The sequence below is a fragment of the Amphibalanus amphitrite genome, unplaced genomic scaffold (assembly GCF_019059575.1).
Source record: "Amphibalanus amphitrite isolate SeventyFive unplaced genomic scaffold, NRLGWU_Aamphi_draft 000408F_arrow, whole genome shotgun sequence".
Taxonomy (NCBI): domain Eukaryota; kingdom Metazoa; phylum Arthropoda; class Thecostraca; order Balanomorpha; family Balanidae; genus Amphibalanus; species Amphibalanus amphitrite.
In genome coordinates, this window is record NW_024881902.1 from 75,897 (window position 1) to 95,550 (window position 19,654).

The 19,654-nt window shown below is 61.6% G+C and overlaps 1 protein-coding gene across 2 annotated transcripts in view; it reads right to left on the minus strand.

The window, feature by feature from the left end:
- LOC122390770 (dynein axonemal heavy chain 12-like) overlaps positions 1–19,654 on the minus strand; it is a 158,857-nt gene that overhangs the window by 15,874 nt on the left and 123,329 nt on the right. For both annotated transcript variants that reach the window (XM_043384026.1, XM_043384027.1), the window contains 25 exons: positions 12,643–12,806; positions 12,171–12,357; positions 11,734–11,960; positions 10,869–11,059; positions 10,349–10,556; positions 9,938–10,115; positions 9,589–9,755; positions 9,058–9,250; positions 8,593–8,798; positions 8,032–8,188; positions 7,592–7,770; positions 7,275–7,438; positions 6,334–6,524; positions 5,702–5,896; positions 5,284–5,402; positions 4,858–5,035; positions 4,272–4,376; positions 3,780–3,903; positions 3,342–3,502; positions 2,740–2,970; positions 2,357–2,443; positions 1,836–1,965; positions 1,207–1,342; positions 692–860; positions 31–317 (listed from right to left, as the gene is read on the minus strand). In XM_043384026.1, coding sequence (XP_043239961.1) covers positions 31–317; positions 692–860; positions 1,207–1,342; positions 1,836–1,965; positions 2,357–2,443; positions 2,740–2,970; positions 3,342–3,502; positions 3,780–3,903; positions 4,272–4,376; positions 4,858–5,035; positions 5,284–5,402; positions 5,702–5,896; positions 6,334–6,524; positions 7,275–7,438; positions 7,592–7,770; positions 8,032–8,188; positions 8,593–8,798; positions 9,058–9,250; positions 9,589–9,755; positions 9,938–10,115; positions 10,349–10,556; positions 10,869–11,059; positions 11,734–11,960; positions 12,171–12,357; positions 12,643–12,806 — 4,334 coding nt within the window. The remainder of the gene's footprint in view (positions 1–30; positions 318–691; positions 861–1,206; positions 1,343–1,835; positions 1,966–2,356; positions 2,444–2,739; positions 2,971–3,341; positions 3,503–3,779; positions 3,904–4,271; positions 4,377–4,857; positions 5,036–5,283; positions 5,403–5,701; positions 5,897–6,333; positions 6,525–7,274; positions 7,439–7,591; positions 7,771–8,031; positions 8,189–8,592; positions 8,799–9,057; positions 9,251–9,588; positions 9,756–9,937; positions 10,116–10,348; positions 10,557–10,868; positions 11,060–11,733; positions 11,961–12,170; positions 12,358–12,642; positions 12,807–19,654) is intronic.

Consider the following 19,654-nt stretch of genomic DNA (forward strand, 5'->3'; position numbering starts at 1 on the left):
TCAGTATGAGTATATCCCGAGATAGTGTACCTGAAGTCTGGCGAGTACTCGATGACGGCCTCTCCCAGTTTGAGCATCTCGACGCCGCCCTGTTTGAAGGTCTGTCGCAGCAGCAGCGGCTCCAGCGACGGGTCCAGCTCCTCGCCCACGTTCTCCAGCAGGATCGGGTTGCCGAACTGGATGGCGTTCTCCAGCGCGCGCGAAAAGTCGCCGTCCGACAGCTTCACCACGCCCAGCTTGTTGTCCCGCTCGTTATTTTTGATCCACTTGTTGGCCTGGCCCTGCGGGTCGATCATCAGCGGCCAGCGGCGGGACACCTGGCGGCTCAGGTACACACATCAGTTACCACACAGTACAGCGGCCAGCGGCGGGACACCTGACGGCCCAGGTACACACATCAGTTACCACACAGTACAGCGGCCACCGGCGGGACACCTGGCGGCGCGGGACACACAGATACGCGGAGCGTGATGTCAGGTCAGCAGCAGCCGCAGGGTGAGTCGGGACCCTACACGAGTCTAATCCAGGACAGGTTGACAAGCTGAGCCCAGCAAGGCGCAGGAACACGGAACGGTCAGCGCTAATAGATCGTTGGCGAGCCTGCGCGCCCGTCTCGAGGGTGACATGTGCATGACGGATAACCTGGATAACTACTGAGGTGATGACCGGAACAGTCCCGTCCACAAATCACCTGGATAATGACGGCGTTGTCGATGGAGAACGAGTCCTTGGGCAGTCCGTTGATGTTCCACGCCTGGATGGCGATGGGGGAGCCGAGCGTGCCGCTGACGCTGAAGGTCTCCGACAGCTTCAGGTCCTTGGAGGCCACGTACTTGAGCCAGTCCTGCAGACAGGCGTCCCTGTAGAGCCAAACGGTCAGACAGGTAGCACGCTGAGGGAAGAGATACATACCTGACAGACCACCTATTCTCCTTTACTCGTAAAGGAGAATAGGTCAGGTAGATTTCATGGACGAGAATATTTTCATGATTAGAAGTTAGCCCTGACCTGAAGTCGGCCGTGTACGGTCCCAGGTAGGCGATGTGGCTGAGCCATTTCCCCGCACCCCTGACCTGATTAGAAGTTAGCCACGTACGGTCTGCCCCTGACCTGAAGTTGGCCGTGTACGGTGTGTCCCTGACCTGAAGTTGGCCGTGTACGGTGTGTCCCTGACCTGAAGTTGGCCGTGTACGGTCTGTCCCTGACCTGAAGTTGGCCGTGTACGGTCCAAGGTAGGCGATGGCGCCCGACGAGACCAGCACGTCGCCGGTGAGGTTTCCCAGCACGGCCAGCAGGTCGGCGGCCGCCGTCGACCAGCGGTCCTTCTCGCCGCCCAGACCACCTGTCGCCGGAGAGGGAGGGACAGTCAGCGGAGGGCCCCGTGTGCCGCCGGAGAGGGGCTGTCAGCGGAGGGCCCCGTGTGCCGCCGGAGAGGGAGGCTGTCAGCGGAGGGCCCCGTGTGTCGCCAGAGGGGGACTGTCAGCGTACTGGGACGGCCCGCCGGAGGGGAGCTGTCAGCACCCTGAGAGGGCCTGCCGGAGAGACTGTCATCATCAGGAGACAGGAGAAAGGCGCATAAACCAGCATTAGTTTAGATACAGCAGGTCACAAGCCATTAGCAGCTACTGGTCTCGGCGGTCGCTGTTGTTGGGGTGGACGGTCAGCCGGGCGGGGCACTACCGGGACGGAGGGTAAGTTGGGATGGTACTGACGGGAGAGTGCACAGCTACCGTGTGTGGCAGGTCCGTCGGAGCGGAACTGGGGGGCGGAGGTGACAGCTGGAGTTGTTTGTGATGGTCCAGTAGGGGAGTCACTGCGGGTATTCGGCGCGTTACCGATCAGTTTCTGGGCGCGCTCCAGCTTCATCTCGCAGAGCTGCACCTCCTCGGTGAGGTGCTGTTTGCGGTCGCACGCCTCCTGGAACTGGTCCTTGAGCTGCTGCAGCCGCGCCTCCAGTGCTGCCACCTGCCGGCCACGGGCGGAAACACGGCCGACCGTCAGCGACCCGAGGCGGCACCATACCCCTGCTAATTCTACAGACACATCACTGAGCCATCAGCACTGAGAATCGTGGTGCCATAACGCACCGCGGTAGCTTTGTCGACAGGGTACGTCTCGACCAATGCTGCCTTTATATCATTTAACCGGTGCCCGATATAATTGATAGTCACTGGATGAGGAGCGCCTAAAACAAAGTGCTTTCCAATGAGAAATAGCACCAAAAACATAAGAGATACGACAGAACGAGCTGACAGTCTGAGTACACAAGTTAGGCGACACCCGGCCCCCCGCCTATCCCACCCACAGGGACTCCCACTCACCCCACCCAGCCCCGGGCGTACGGTGTCCGACCGACCTGAGCGCGCTTCTCGTCCAGAATGGCCATCGTCTCAGCCAGCTCGGCCTCCGCCTGAGCCAGGTTCGCCTTCTTCGGCGCCACGATCTGACGGACGGGGAGACGGTACAGGGTCACCGACAGACGTCACAGGTTGGCGGCATCGAGACATTGACGGCATACTGTATTTTGATGAGTGTTATGAAATATATGAAATGCTTTCATAGGCGAAATTAGAAGAAATCAACAAGCAGACCAGTGGAGGCAGGACGTGCCGCGCACAAATCGATGTTTCAGTGGGAGCACCATTTATTTATCATCCTGAACACACAACAAGCTCGAAACGTCAGCAGATGACTGCACCAAATCTCCTCCTTGTCCCCTATCCCGGGCTGTGCACATACCTTGGCCACCCTGTCGTAGCTCTCCATGGCCTTGACCCACTTGCAGAGTCCCTCGGCGGCGCTGGATGCCTTGGCCACCACGGCCGGCACAAACAGCGGGTCCTTCATGTACTCGCGACGGATGCGGTCCATCACCGCCGCAGGGATGTTGTCCTTGTCGTACTCACGCAGCGTCGCCAGGAACGCCGTGTCCGTCAGCATCTTCTGGCTGGGGCCCCAGTAGTCGTTCATCTGGGCGGCACGGACGGCCAGGGCCAGGTCAGCTCACCATGCCATGAGAAATGACAAACCAATTGACATATTAACGAAGGCAATTCTTCAATTATTTCCTTTGCAGACATCTGCCAGTCATATGATGACCACAATAAGAAAGCATAAATATCCGGCCATATTCTAATCGCGTCATGCTGTCCAGATTACCAGAACCAGCTGAGCTGCCCCGTCCCCCACCTTTTGCCCGGGCTCCATACAGCTGCCCCTCTCTCTCACCTTTTGCCCGGGCTCCATATAGCTGCCCCCCTCTCCCATCTTTTGTCCGGGCTCAGCTGAGCCGCCCGTCCCCCACCTTTTGTCCGGGCTCCGCTGAGCCGCCCGTCCCCCACCTTTTGTCCGGGCTTTTTGGGGTCGTTGACGCGGTCCGGTTTGACCTCCTTCATGACGCAGACGGCAGCCAGCACCACCTTGACGGCGGCCGGCGGGTTCTTCATCGACTTCACCAGCGTGATGTCGGCCGGCTTCAGGGTGTCCAGCGCCGCCAGCGCCGCTGCAGGGAGGCGACACGGCGGTGTCAGGGACCGACGCCGAACCAAGGCACTGGACAGTGGGGTAAGGAGACCACCGAGCTCTCTTCCGGACTGAAATTTCTGGAGAGCACCAAGTCGGCAATATTATACCACGTGATACGCTGACCAAATAAGACCAATAATAGTATGAACAGCGATTCAATGTATGAAGTATGAATAGTAGTATGAACACCGATTCACAGTATGAACAGCATTGCAAGTCACATAGCGCGAGCACTCCAGCTGCGTGTGACGGACCTTCGAGGGCAGGCAGCGCCTCTGCCAGGTCTGCCTCGCACTCCTCCTTGAGTTTGGTGGCGGCCTCGGCCTTGATGTTGGCAGCCGTCTCGTCCTCCTTCACCTTGGCAGACATCTCGGCCACCTGGGGAGGGAGCGAGGGACGTCAGCCGCGGGCGGCGGAACGTCCGAGCGCGGTACGGAGCGCGGCAGGACGTCAGCACTCGGCGCAGAGGGCGGCCAGATGTCGGGTGGGCGGTACCCAGCCTCAGAGAGCAGCTACGAAGCATGTCACAGCAGAGGCCCATCGCGACGGAGACATATGACAGCTGCACATCACGACAGAAGAAAAACATCTCTGCTGGGGGACGCCACGGCAGAGGAACATCACGTTTATGTAAATTTAACAAAAGAGAGTCTCTGGCGGGGCGGACCGCTCGGCGCCTGCAGAGTCGAGTGTCCGCTGCAGAGACCGGCAGACGGCAGCTGTGTGGGTGTGCGTGGCGGACTGACCTGGGCCGACTCGATCTCGATGACGCGCACCATCTCCTCCGTCTCCTGGGCGGCGGCCACCAGCTTGGGCTGCAGCGCCTCCAGCTCCACCTGCATGTCGTGCACCTGGACCGGAACGGAGACACGTCACCACTGGGGCACCCGACAGCAGGCACCACTGGGTCACCCGGGAGCAGACACCCAGAGGTGTAGCGCCTCCAGCTCCACCTGCATGTCGTGCAGCTGCACCGGACCGGGGACAGTATTTATATCCTGATGGCAATATTCTGTTATCAGGACGCGAGTCACATCACTACACATAGACTGAGCTTTTCTAATGCCGCAAGCATCAAGAATCCAGGTTGCTTGGACTTTAGGAGAAGATGTTGAGGTCTATGTTGTAGCCCACTTCTTTTTTAAATCACACGTTCTTCTGCGTCAGTCTGATTTGATAGTCAAGTACTGGTGAATCGCGCTAGTGCACGGCGAACTTCAAAGTACATAGGCGCGAGCCTCTCCAAACATCGCGCAGTTAGCGTCGCGACCCTCCCGGTCATCCCGCCCCGACAGTCCTGCCGTCCCGCCCGTCCCGTCCCGTCCCCGGTACCTGCTGGGCGGCGAAGGCCAATTTGCTGAGGCCGCCCAGGTAGCGGTTTCGGGCGTCGTTGGTCTCGCGCTGGCGCTGACTGATGAGCTTCCTGAAGGCGTGGATCTGGTCCAGGAACGAGGACGGTGTGATGTACACGTGGCGGCCGAGCGTGCTCAGGAACCGATCGCCCAGCTCCCTGGCGGCGCGCGGAACGGGACCGGCGACTCAGTTAGCCGGGGTCACATAGAGCGCGGCGGGTGTCTCAGCCAAAGGAACACACAACGAGGTAGCCATCTGCAGGTGGCGACACAATTATACCGGAGGCTCACAATGAACTCTGCTTCATCGCAGCTGCGCCTTCCACTCCGGCGGCTGATGTAATGAAGTAGGTGCTTTGCTCTGGTGAGTGCGAGGGCAGCGGACAGCCTGCTCCAACAAACTCACATGGCAGACTTGTTGAAGTACTTGCAGACGTCGATGGTGGCCACCTTGACGTTATCCTCGAGGTCGACCGTTTCGAGGAACTTCTGGGCCACCCGCTCCAGGGCCTCCTCCGGCCACGGCTGACGGCGCACAGAGACGGGCGTGATCACTGACAGAGGCGGAAAGAAGGGCGTGAACAAGGACAGAGAGGGACACGCCGGGACAAACGAGTACTGTGAACACGCACGGACACAACTGACGGATAAGAACACGGACAGAGACGGACAGACGAAAGTGACCACGGACAGAGACGGACAGACGGGCGTGAACTCGGACAGAGACGAAGGAGGTGCGTGAAAACAGTGTGAACACGGACAGAGCACCTGGAACCAGTCGATGGTGCAGCAGTACCTGGCACCAGTCGATGGTGCAGCAGTACCTGGAACCAGTCGATTGTGCAGCAGTTGACCAGGGACGGAAACTGGCGCAGCCGGTTCCTGAACGCGTCGCCGATCGGGCTGAAGGCGATGACAATGTGGAAGAGGTCGCGGCACCGCTGTACGAAGAAGGCGAACAGCTGCAGCGGGCTGATGTCGGCGTTCTTCTTGCCGCCCGTGGCCAGGTTACGGACCAGCTGAAAACAGAGTAGCACAGACGACTGGCGTCAGGCTTAAACTCAGGCAACGGCACATGCTACTCGACGGAGGGTCATATAGTCTGCCCAGATAACGGGAAAACGACACTTGGATATTACACGGTCGTGACGTGACTCGCTGATCTACTTTCCGGGTATTTAGCCGGCATCCACCACCACGTGATGTTGGCACCAGGGCTGCGGAGTCGGAGTCGGAGTCGGGAGTTGGAGTCGGTCGGAGTCGACAATGCTGCCCGGAGTCGGAGTCGGAGTCGGAGCTGTTTTTGAAAGCCGGAGTCGGAGTCGGAGTCGGAGCTGTTTTTGAAAGCCGGAGTCGGAGTCGGAGTCGGAGTCGCCGAAAATCCATCGACTCCGCAGCCCTGGTTGGCACTGATTCGCCGCTGCCCTGCCCCGGACCGCAGCAGCTTGTCTCGTACCTCCATGACCTCCTGTTTCTCGTCGGGGGGGAACAGGTTGGGCACCTCCCCCGAGTTGAGCAGCGAGTCTATGTCCTCCAGGAACGACTCCTCCTTGATCTGGGAGTCGGTCAGCAGGAACACGGTCGGCTTGCCGAGGCCGCCGGCGCTGCGCAGCGTCGCCTTGATGTCGTCCCGCCACTCCTGGCGGCCTGAGGCACACAGGGTCACATCAGAGTACTGGGCCACATCAGAACACGGCCGCAGCCAGCCGCAGGGGGATCCACTAGCCTATGAGATAACATCGACCCAAACGAATACCAGCACACTGCGGCCTCTCCATAGACTGGCTGGACGATACACTGGTACAATATATTCCTGCCCGGGGCCGGGATGATTCAATAAATGTCACCGATGTTTTTTTAGCGAAAACTCCGAGGGCCGTTAGTCCCGAGGTGCTTTTCGCTAAAAAAGCGAGGTGACATTTATTGAATTCCCGGCCTTAGGGCTGGAAGGTGTTTCCCATACCTGCCAAAAAGCTCACAACTATAATTGATAGTGACGTCAGCAGCCGTGTGGTTCAACGCGTTTAACCACACCCCTTGAACCACACGGCTGGCAATATTAAAGCACTGCATTAAACTTTGAAAAGTGTGGTACAGTGCACGTGCCATTAAAATGCCTGGATGTCTCGATTTAATCATGCAATGTAGCAGGTATGGGAAACCTTACAGATAACTACCACGCTTGAATATGTTGTTAAAAAAATGTAGGGGCAATCGAGATTTATACACACTGACGCTTCAATGATGCAGCAACTGTGTAGACTCTGTGCGTCTTACAATTTCAACGGAAAGGTGCATAGTCTCGATGCATCACCGCCCATTGCGAACCGACATTAACCACATCCAAATGGTCCCGGAGCGTTCTCAGACGTCCACCGCGTCGTCGTCGCTGCGTACCGTACTGTTTGCTGATCTCGGGCTGGAACAGCTGGAACTGCGCCATGGAGGCGGCCAGCCGCGTCAGCGACTGCCGGCCGGAGCCGCCGACGCCCACCAGCAGCGCGTTACCGCCGGGCGTCGAGAGCACGCGACAGATGCGGCACAGGTGCTCCAGCACGTACCTGCGGGGACCGGGGGCGGTCAATCACCAGTCACCACACCGAGCGCTGCCTGATATTGTGCCGGACTTTGTAACATCCTTCAAAGTCCCTCCGGCTCTCACTATCCCTCGACCTCCAGCCACCGCCCTCCCGCCACAGCGCTGCGCTGCGCACCTGAAGAGGACCAGGTCCATGCCGGTCTTGTGCGTCATGTTGTACTCCTGGAGGGCGCTCATGCAGACGTCCTGCATCTGCTCCAGGTCGGTGATCTCCTCATAGCGCCGCTCCTCGGGCAGCAGGTCCGGGTCCATGTAGTCGCCAAACATCAGACTGTCCAGACTCCTCTCAGTCACCTATAATGGCGCAGACACATCACTGACCGTCCAGACTCCTCTCAGTCACCTGTAATGGCGCAGACACATCACTGACCGTCCAGACTCCTCTCAGTCACCTGTACTGGCGCAGCGCTAGTCATTTAACTAGGTATGCGCGCATTTTCAGACCTTGTCACAGTTGACACTACGTACTACCCAAATCTGGCCACCAATGGCTACAGACTGTGAAGGACTGGCAGCAAGCAGGCGCCGGCTGCGCTTAGAGCTGCAGACACGCACCTTGCCGGGCTGCGAGGCCAGGTGCTCGAACACGGTGTCAAAGTTGTCCTTGAAGTGGTTTTTGACGCACTCTCGGACGAGCTGGTAGAGCCAGGAGCGGTCGGCGTCCTCCACCAGACGGTCGTAGAACACCCGGTACACCTCGTGCACCCACAGACTGTGAGGAGGGGGGTCAGACGGTACACCTCGTGCATCCAGACTGTGAGGGGGGGGGGGTCAGACGGTACACCTCGTGCATCCAGACTGTGAGGGGGGGGGGGGTCAGACAGTACACCTCGTGCACCCACAGACTGACGGGGGGAGGGGTGACAGACGATAGACGGTACGGTGTCGCCACGTTAGCAACGTCGATCAGACATAACGCTGTGTAAATATGGGCAGCATGTCGGTGACAGTATATGACCCCGTTTGTACATTGAATGCACACACTTGTTACCTTAGACACCGTTAGCGAGGAAGGTTAACTCCGTCCCTCGATTCTCGCCGCGTACCACCGCCACCGTCCCACTCTCCCCAGATCCCCCACCAGCCCGCCGGTCCCACTCCCCTCCCCTTACTGACCGTGTGAAGACGCGCTTGTTGTCGACCGACTCTTTCCTGACCAGCGTGCAGCCAAGTACGACGCGCGCCAGGTCTCGCAGGTTGAACGTGTAGTGCGACTTGGCCGGCGTGGGCAGCAGGTTGGCCATGGCGGCAGCGTACACCTCGATTGTGGCCGACACGATGGCCGACGCCTGGCTCAGCATGTCCGCCGAAAAACCGCAGTTCTGCGCCGACATGGCACGGGGCGAGGGTCAGGGGAGACAGGGGTATCCGGCGGTCAGAGGTCGCATTACAAGTGGTACACGCAGGGCCGATGGGTGCTGCGCACATAAATAGTCACCTACTGACGAGGCATGTCGGTGTCAGCCTAACCGTGTATACGTCGATACCACTATATTCTGCATACAATTAGCACACACTGCACTCGGACATGTCCAGTAACCACTGTGTGTGTGAAGTACGAACACACAGAGACGGACTCACGCGCATGTAGACGGAGAGCAGTGTGGTGAATATCTTGCTCATGGTGGCGTCCGAGAAGGCGTTGATGGAGACGACGTTGAAGTGTCTGACGAAGCGAGGCGTGATCTCCTGCCGGCTGCCGCCCGGCGGTCCCATGGCACACAGGAACTGCACGTCCTGCAGCACGATCTTGGAGCAGTCCTTCCGGTCGTACCTGGCGCGGCGCAACACAGAACGTGACTACAAACAGGGACGGGGCGAAACTGGGGACAAACGACGTGTCCGCATAGCAGTCGGAATGAAAAATGCCGTCGGATCGGCCGTGATGAGAGCGACCCGCGGACCGGACCTAACGTCTGGCACTCACCATGCTGCCGTGGTTAGTGGGACCCACGGACTGATGAGTGGGACCTGTGGACCGGATTGGACCGACCCGGCCCAGACCCCATCGCTCACCATGCTGCCGTGATGAGAGGGACCCACGGACCAGCACTGATGAGTGGGACCTGTGGACCAGGACTGGACCGGCCCGCACCAGACCCCATCGCTCACCAGTTGCCGTGGTCGAGGAACTGGCGCAGCAGCTCGATGGGCGGCTGCGCGCCGTATATCTCCCGCACCGGCATGTTTAGGTCGTCCACGAAAATGACGCAGCGCTTGCCGACCGGCGGCGCGAACAGACCCCGCTTCCTCTTGTCCAGCCGGGACATGATCAGGTCCTGCGAGCACGCACAGACATCACCGTGCTGGGACAGCAGCTGGCGGACAGAGTCCAGAGCAGCGAGACGTCCCACAGCTTTCCCATACCGATATAGCCCAGCCCCACTCAGCTAACTACAAGCCCACTAACTGCCCCCTGCAGCTGCCCCGCCGAGAACGACAGCGCCATGTTTCGCCGCACCTGCGTCTGGTTGGCCGTCGTCTGCGCCGAGAACGTCACGAAGAAGGGCACAAACTGCTCGGGGTCCAGGTGGCGCATCAGCTTGTCCTGCACGTAGGCGCTCTTGCCGGTGCCCGTGGGGCCCACCATGAGCAGCGGGCGCCGGTGGCGGATACACAGGTCCATCAGGTACGTGTAGCTGTGTGGAGGAGGGGATGGTTACACATTACACAGGTCCATCAGGTACGTGTAGCTGTGTGTAGGAGGGATGGTTACACATTACACAGGTCCATCAGGTACGTGTAGCTGTGGGCACGGGGGAGGAGGATACAAGTCGTGTACCTCTGTGCATATCGGGACAGATACAGAGATCCATCAGGCACGTCTACTGCCCGCCCCAGGGCCCAGTCCAACCAGGCGGTGTCTGCTCACCGGGCGGTGTCGATGGTGGGCACGATGATGGCCCGGATGTTCTTGTCCTCGGTGCCCGCCTGCTCGGCAAGGCGCGCCAGGTCGTTCCAGTGCCGCCACTGGCCCCGCGCCTTGTACTCGAAATAGAAGTCGTAGATGCAGCCCTCGGGCGGCATTGGCACGTCCATCTTGCCGACCTCGGCCGGCACCGGGCACTGCTCGTCCTGACCTGGTGCAAACAAACAGACACACACGGTCAGATCACCGGGCACTGCTCGTCCTGACGTCCTGATGTGAAAACATACACACCGTCAGTTTATCAACGGAGGAATGGACCAGCCGCTGTAGGCAGAACACTGCACCTGGGGGAGCATAATAGCACATTTAAATTTACCATTGACCCATAGCATGACAAATACCGTGCTCAAATACGAGTGATCCACATAGCGGTGCCGCCGTGCCGCCTGGCGGTCAGCTCGGACCCGGAGTCGCCGCCGGGGCCCGGAGTCGCCCGCCGGGGGTGTGTGCCGCCGCCACTGACCCGAGTGCAGGTTCTTGAAGAACTCGTCGAACTTGGCTCGGCTGGGCTCGTCGAGCACGCCGCCGACGGACCAGACGGTGGCGAACACCGCCGCCGAGACCAGCCAGGTGCGCAGGTACTTGTCGCGGTCCTTCTCCTTGCAGTCGGCCAGCGTGTCCGTCACAGTCATCTCCACCAGGTTCATCAGCGAGCTGGCGGCACACGCGCAGCGTCAGGCGGTCAGTCCCAGCTGGCGGCACACGCACAGTGTCAGACCGGTGAAGCTGACACAGTCCGAGCTGACACAGCATCAAACGGTCAGTCCCTCCTGGCGGCACACGCACAGCGTCAGACGGGTGCAGCTGACACAGTCCGAGCTGACACAGCGTCAAACGGTCAGTCCCTCCTGGCGGCACACGCACAGCATCAGACGGTCACAGCTCTACAGTTTCAGAACAGTAGACGGTACGTCAAATACGGGGCACAATGCATCCATAATTACGTTATAGCTACTTAGATTTACGAGAAGCAGAAATGAAGCGTAAGGCGTCCTGTCTGACATTCCTCTGTTTAAATCGGCCACAAATATAACGACCAAGACCGGGTTAACACTTAACACCATAGTACAGGGTCTGACAGCCATCACAGCCCATGTTCATTGTGTAATGTGCACCGGTAAATGAACCCGTATAGGCCCGGCCGGGCGCACCCTGCTGCTCCTCCCGCGGTCCCCGTCCCGCTCACCGGGCCAGGTTGGGCGCACCCGTCACTCTCGCGGCCCCGGTTGCTCTCCGGGTCAGGCTGGGCACTCCCGCGGTCCCGGTCCCCGTCCCGCTCACCGGGCCAGGCTGGGCACTCCCGCGGTCCCGGTCCCCGTCTCGCTCACCGGGCCAGGTTGCTGGCGCTGGTGGGGATCAGCTCCCGGCAGTGGTGGCGCATGAACTCGTAGCTGGCCTCGAAGAGCCACTGGATGGCCGCGCGCAGCAGCGGCGCCGCCTCGGCCGTCCAGCCGGCGTCCAGCTGCGCCAGCCACGACTCCAGCAGCGGCCGCCAGCCCAGCGTGCGCGGCTCCACGTAAATCATGCCGCACCGCGACACCGTGGCTGGAGACGCCTGGGCGAGCCGGGGGACGCGCCGTCAGAGAGACGCACTCGACCGCAGGAACGCTCTGCGTCCTGCGACCGGTGAACGGAGATCCGAACCGGCACACCACCGGTCCGAGTGCAAGTCAGTAACCGTCTCCGGGACGGCAGACTCCTGATCTAACGACGCCAAAATATGTACGTCCGAAACGCCATGAACCGACAAACCCATTGACCTCACCTGTGACAGGTCCATGACCTCGAAGATGAGTGACATGGTGGCCGACATCTGTATGACCTCTCCGGACATCAGGCAGAGCTTCTTGTTGTCGTCGAGCACGGTGTTCATGTTCTCAATCCAGACGGCGTCCACGGGCCCGTCAAACACCACCCACTGCCGGTCGGGCAGCTCGCTGCTGGCCATTTGCCTGTTGCAGACGCAGAGAACACACTGAGACACAACGGTGACACCGGTAACACCACCCAGCAGCGGCGCCAGGTAACACACCGGTAACACCGTCCAATTACTGCCTAGGAGCAATGGAGTCAAGCATTTTGACGACCAATAAAAGCTTAAGTATTAGTCTCATGTGATGAAAAAGTAATAAAAGTAGCACTACTATTGTGAGCTGCATTTTCGGCAAACCAGCTATCCCATGTCTAACACGGCTGACAGCCTGCAGCTCCCTCACAACTCCCGGCGCCTGACTGACCTGAACATGGTGGCGCAGACGCCGTCGGTCCACTCGTGCGAGACGGGGTCGAACTGGCCGTACAGCTGGCCCATGGTGACCGCCTTGGGGTTCATCCAGCCCATGTGCACCGCCAGCTCGTCCTCGCCCTTATCGCGCATCAGACCGAGCGTCTGAGCCAGGACCTGTACCAGAGAACAACACATCAGACCGAGCATCTGAGCCAGGATCTGGACCAGAGACACAGCAAAATCAGACCGAGCGTCTGAGCCAGGATCTGGACCAGAGACACAACAAAATCAGACCGAGCGTCTGAGCCAGGACCCGTACCAGAGACACAGCAAAATCAGACCGAGCGTCTGAGCCGAGGCATGGGCCAGAGAACAATACACTCAGGCCCAGCGTCCGAACCAGAGCCTGTACCAGAGACACCGCACATCGGAACAAATACCTACCACTTTATCAAGCTCCCACAAAAGAAAACAGGAATCAAAAACGGGGTGGGCGAAGTGGGACACAAACCTAGACGTCTACTTCTTGACGCCATTATCACCTTGGTTCTTTATTCAAGTTTAACTAAGCATTGTTGATAAAGCTGGTTATCATACACACTACAGGAGAACGGATGTGCGTCATACGTGTTTGGGAAACTTTTGCGGTACCATTTGGTAACGGAGAGCCCTGACGCCGGTCACAACTGACACCCCATCGGCACCCTCAGAGCGAGTCCAAAGTTGGCGACAGCCGCCTGTCACACCTGACGGCCGCCGCAGCTCGACTCAGCGTTTGATGACACCACACGACTGCGAGCCAAACATGCACTCAAACCCGGCGGCTGAAAGTTGTCGCCCACTCTGTGTTTGTGGGCCGCGGTCGGCCGGGAGACCCGGCTCTGTTCGACAGTCGTCAGTCAGTCACTGAGAGCCCGCCGGCCGGCCAGCGGTGGCTGACCGAGCAGTGCCAGCCCCATGCTGCCGGCCACCGGCTCCCTCCTGCTGGTCGCCGCCCTGGCGTCGTCCGGCCAGCGGTTCGAGCTGCGCCTGGACGAGTCCGCCTTCAAGTGGTGGGGGGTGTGGTTGGTCGCCTGCGACCGCCGTCTGCGGTGGACAGCCGCGGACGGAACGCCAAACGGACTCAACTTGCCTCTCTTCCTCTGCGCGCGGCCACTGCCATGGTGGCACGTACTCCATCTACCGACTCTTCCTCGCCGAGGGTCGTCCGTCGCCTGGGCAGCGCTCAATGCCCCCGCGGGCCTGGGAGCCGCGCTCGCAGCGCGGCCCCGGCCCGCTGAGTGATTAGCGCGCCGGCCGCGCCCCCCTCCGTCGCCGGAGGAGGGAGCACCGACGGGGTGGGGACTGGCAGTAGGCGCCGCCTCAAGAACCGCCGCTACCGCAAGAATCGGGCCAGGAGAAGCCACGTGACGCTTGTCTCATGGAATGCCGAAGGTTTGCGCACCAAGGTGCAAGAACTGGGAGGCTGGCTTTCCGCGATTAAAGCAGATGTAGCGGCCATTCAAGAGGCTCAGCTGCCGAAGGCGGTGCCGAGCATACCAGGGTTCCAGCCCCCCGTCGTAGTGCGCAGGGCGCGCGGAAGACAGACCGGCGCGGTGTCGGCGAAGGGAGGAGACGTCGCAGTGTATGTCCGAGCTGGACTGCACTTCTCACCTCTCTCCGACCGGTACCTGGCGGCAGCGGACGACACCATGGAGCTCTGTGGAGTCCGTCTGCTAGGACCGCAGACACTGGATGTGCTCAACATCTACAGACCGCCCATCCGGGCGACGGGTGACGATCGAGAGGACCGCTTCGACCCGCGATGCCTCCCCAACAACAACAAGACCATCATCATCGGCGACATCAACGGCCATCACCCCAGCTGGGACAGGGCCTGCGAAGCGGCTGACGCGGTGGGGGAGAGGATGGCTGACTGGATGGAAGCGGAGGGATGGGTCCCGCTCAACAGCGGAGAACCCACCTTCGCGAGCTACCGATCAGGTGCTCAGACGGCCCCAGACCTCGCCGCGTGCAGTGCCCCCCTGGCCCGCAGGGCAGTGTGGTCTCTCGGCCCTGACCTTGGGAGCGACCACCTTCCCATGGTGGTGGAGGTGAGGTCCGGGACGGCGCCCCCCAGGAGGGTCCGCAAGACCAAGTGGGCGTTCCACAAGGCGGAGTGGCAGGCGTTCGCGGCCGACTGCGAGCAGTCGCTGGCCGAACTGGAGCCGGACCTGACGACTCAGGTATTGGCGGACCGGTTCGAGTCGGCGCTGCAACGGGCTGCAGTGCGCCACATCCCGCGAGGCGCCAGGGCGGATCCTCGCCCGTGGGCCTTGGACCCCGACCTCCAGGAGGCGATCGTAGAACGGCGCGCGGCGCGCGCGGCCCTGCGCGATGGTGACACACCGTCCCGGGAGCGCTGGATCGCGGCCAAGCGACGCGCGGCCGAACTGGAGAAGAAGGCCACCATCGCACACTTCAAGGACTTCGTCTCCACCACCTTGAACAGGCCAGCCAACGTCGGCAGGGTCCACAAGACGCTGAAGAAGTGGGAGCGATGTTGTGACGATGAGCCCAGGGACGGCCAAGCGATGCTGAAGGGAGACCGCCTCATCGTAACCGACCGCGATAAGGCAGAGGCCTTCGTCCAAGAGTATGCGAGGGTCTCGAAGCAGGTGCGCATACCGAAGCTGGACCGCGATACCAAGAGGCAGCTACGGGAAGAGCACCGCTCCTGCCGCGGGTGCGGCGATCGACGAGAAGGAGCATGCGGTCCCTTCAGCCTGCAGGACCTGGTCAGAGAGCTCAGCGGACTCCAGCTCAAGAAGGCCCCCGGACCAGACGGCATCTCGAACGAGATGCTCCGACATCTAGGACCGGTGGCTCGCAAGGTCCTGCTGACCATCATCAACATGTCGTGGCGGACCGCAGAGGTCCCCAGGCAGTGGCGGCAAGCGACGGTGGTCCCCATCCCCAAGTCGGAGAAGGACAAGCGACTCACCGCGAGCTACCGCCCCATCGCTCTGACCTCGCACGTCGGCAAGTTGGCTGAGCGACTCATCAAGCGACGTCTCACCTTCCTGGCCGAGTCCCGCGGACTGGTCCCCCCGGAGCAGGTCGGCTTCAGGGCTGGCCGATCGGTCGAGGACAGCATCGGCAGACTCGTCCAGCAGGTGCAAGACGGATGGAATCGGCCCAAGTCCAGACGTGCAGACCCACCAAAAGGCACCACCGCCCAGAAGTACGTGCTGGTCGCGTATGACTTCGCGCGCGCCTATGACGTGGTGGACCATCGCCTCCTACGTCTGAGACTGCTAGAGCTGGGACTCCCGCGCTGCATGGTGCAGTGGACGTGGCAGTGGCTCCGAGACCGGCGAGTCGCCGTCGAGGTGAACGGACCGAAGAGTGGCGAACGGGTGTTTCGGGCGGGCCTACCGCAAGGTAGTGTCCTGTCCCCGCTCTTGTTTTTGTTGTGGGCGGCACCCCTCGCACACTCCCTCAAGGCCATCCAAGGATGCACACCCTACATGTACGCCGACGACACTGCAACCCTGTGCGCGGGTGCGAGTATCGAGACGGCCAGACACCGAGCCCAGCAAGCCGCTGACACGCTGACAAGATGGGCCAGGACATCGAAGATGGTCGTCTCGGGAGAGAAAACCCAGGTCCTGGTGCTCTCGCAGTGGCCGAAGGACGCAGTGGACCTGTCCATCAGGGTGGCTGGAGCGAGAGTTGAGGCCCGCGAGACTCTCAACCTGCTCGGAGTAACGCTGGATCGCCTCCTCCACTTCGGCCCGCACTGCAAGAGGATGCGACAGAGAACCCGACCGAGACTGCAACACCTCAGGAGACTGACGGGCAGGGACTGGGGGCTGGAAGAGCGGCAACTCCGCATCGTGGCCAACGGCTACGTCAGAGGCGCGCTGGAGCACGCCGCCGCAGCGTGGCTACCGGCCGCGTCCCCCTCCCACGTGGAAGTACTGGAGAGGGAGATGAGGGAGGCCGCCCGCGTCATAACGGGCTGCACGCGCTCAACCCCCACCGAAGCCCTGATGGCGGAGGCAGGACTGGCTCCGGTGACGGCCCGGAAAACCACCCTGGCGGCGCGATTCCTCGCGAAGGCAAGAGCCCTCCCAGAAGAGGACCCACTACGCCGAGTAGCGGACGCGACCGTCAACCCACGGTTGAAGGCGGTGACGGGCTGGCGCACGGTGGGTCTGGAGGCCTGGCACGTGGCAGGTGTCGTGGCCCCGATCGAGCCGGTGCTGCCGCCCAGCGTCGCCCCGTGGGAGGAGGCCCCCCGGTCTTTGACCTGGGGATAGGAGCCACACCCCCCTCCGGAGCGTCCGCGGAGACCCGCCGACAGGCGGCCGCCCTGCACCTGGCGTCCCTCCCCCAGTGCGCGACCTGGGCCTGGACGGACGGATCCGCCACGGGAGGAGTGCTGGACGGTGGAGCGGGCGGCTATATCGAGTGGCCCGACGGGGAGAGCCACGAGCTCCGCGCACCAGCGGGCAAGCTCTGCTCGAGTTACCGAGCGGAGATGGTGGCACTCCGCGAGACACTCAACTACATCGGCAACCACACTGATCATGAGGAGGACCCCATCATACTGTGCACCGACTCGCAAGCAGCTCTATCTGCCCTACGGAGTGGCCCGGCCGAGCAAAGGACGCAGCTGAACCGAGCTGTCTGGGACGCTCTGGCCCTGGTGTCCGACAATGGAGAGCGGCAGGTGCGCCTACAATGGGTCCCGTCCCACTGCGGGCTGCCTGGGAATGAGATGGCCGACAGCCTAGCCAAGGAGGCGGTATCTCTCCCCCAAGAGCAAGTACCGGTGGACACGCGCACAGTGCATAGAGCAGCGGCGCGAGCGGCGGACGCTCGCACACGAGAGCAGCGACCCCCAGGCTGGTTCCGAACCCTGATGGGGACAACGCGCCCACCCACAGTGTCTGGCCTGGACCGTCTGACGGCTATCGACGTCCACCAGCTGAGAGCCGGACACTGGTCAGGGTCGCAACAATACCTGCATCGCATCGGCAAGAGCCCCACACGGCAGTGCGACGCCTGCAATGAACGAGCATGCGGCGGAGCCCTCTGCCCACTCTGTAAGGAGGAAGCCGACACCCCAGATCACATTCTGTTGCGGTGCCCAGCGCAGATGGGGCTTCGGTTCCGCCTGACGGGAAGCATACACGCCCCAACCAGAGAGACTACAAGGAGCACAAGTTACATCGCGGCCATGGCGGCCGCGCGCAGAGGGATACTAAGCCGCGAGGCTTCGCGTCGCTAGACGCCGAGAGGACAAACAACAACAACAACAAGCTGCGCCTGGGCCGGCCGCCGGCCGCCTGGCTGCGGCGCACGCCGGCCGTCTCCCTGGTCGACTGCGCGTCCCGCTGCGCCCGCACGGCCGGCTGCCGCGCCCTGGTGTGGGCGGCCGACTGCGGACTGGCCGAGAGCACCGGCGTCGACAGCCCGACGGCGGCCCTGGTGCCCGTATACACAGTGACCAGCGCGGCCGACGGCAGCACAAGCACCGCGGGGACGTCTACTGCGGTACAGGTGACGGCCACATCCACCTCCGAGACCAGTCCGGAAACATCCACCACAGCACAGGGGACGGCCGCACCCTCACAAGACACACAGTCCACCGGCCCGGGGACATCTACTAGTACCACAGCACAGGGGACGGTCAAACCCGCACCCGCACCCGACACAGACACACAGTCCACCGGCCCGGGGACAGCTACCACAGCACAGGGGACGGCCACACCCGCACCCGCACCCCACACAGCCACACAGCCTATCGGCCCGGGGAGCACGAAAACCGCCGGGCCGGCGCCTCCGACAGCGGCCACAGCAAATTCCGCTGCTATCACCACACGGCGTGTGAGCACCACCGAACCGAGTCCAGCGAGCGGAACTGAGATTGGGGAGGGACACCAGTCGACAGCAACATCTGCATCTGCCTCTGGTGGTAATACCGACACATCAGCGTCAGTAGCGGTCACAGCCGAGGACGGAACTCAGCCAACAACGTCCACAGCTGCATCAGTAGCTGAGGGAGGAACTCGGTCAGCAACGACTACAGCCACCTCAACTCGGATAGGAGCTCAGCCGGAAACGTCTGGCGCCATAACGACTGAAGGAGAACAACCGAGAGCGACTTCAACTGTACCGACAGCTGAGGACGGAGCATGGGCAACAGCTGCTACAGCCGCTTCATCACCTGGCGTGGGAACGCAGACAGCGACCTCAACGACATCAGCAACTGAGGAACGGACCCAGCCAACTGCGACTGCAGCCGCAACAACTAAGGAAGCAGAGCATCCGACAACTACTGCAGCTATATCAACAACCCGGGAACGGAAACAACCAACAACTACATCGGCAACAACGGAGGGAGGAGAACCAACGACGACTTCAACTATATCAACAACTGAGGGAGAACTAGCAACGACTACAGCTACATCAACAACTGAGGAAGGAGAACAATCACCGACTACACCAACACCTGTGGACACCACGGCGGCGGCGATGGCTCCGGCCGGGCCGTGTCCGTCGCCGTGGACGCTGGTGGACGGCCGCTGCTACCGGCACGTGTCGCTCGGCACGCCGGCCGACTTTGCCGCGGCGGACGGGCAGTGCGGCCTGCTGGCGGCCGGCGGCCGGCTGGCCAGCCTGCACACCGTGCGGCAGCTCGAGTTCTGCTGGCACCACCCGAGCCGGCCGGCCGCCCAGCAGTGGGTCGGCCTGGAGCTGTTCATCATCGTGTTCCCGCCGGCGACCGAGTTCCGGAACAGTGCCGACGGCAGCCGACCCGACATCACCCACTTCGAGGAGCTGATCGAGGGCGACCCGGCCGGCTGGTACCTGAGCCTGCCGGCCGACCTGGGCGCCGGCCGGCTCCTGAGGACCTCGGGTCTCACCCGGCTGTCGGCGGCCGTGTGCGAGAGGCCCGCCGGGTAGCGCCGCCCACGGACGGTACATGGCCGACAGCCAGCGGCGGCCCAGTACCCTATGTAATAGCCGTT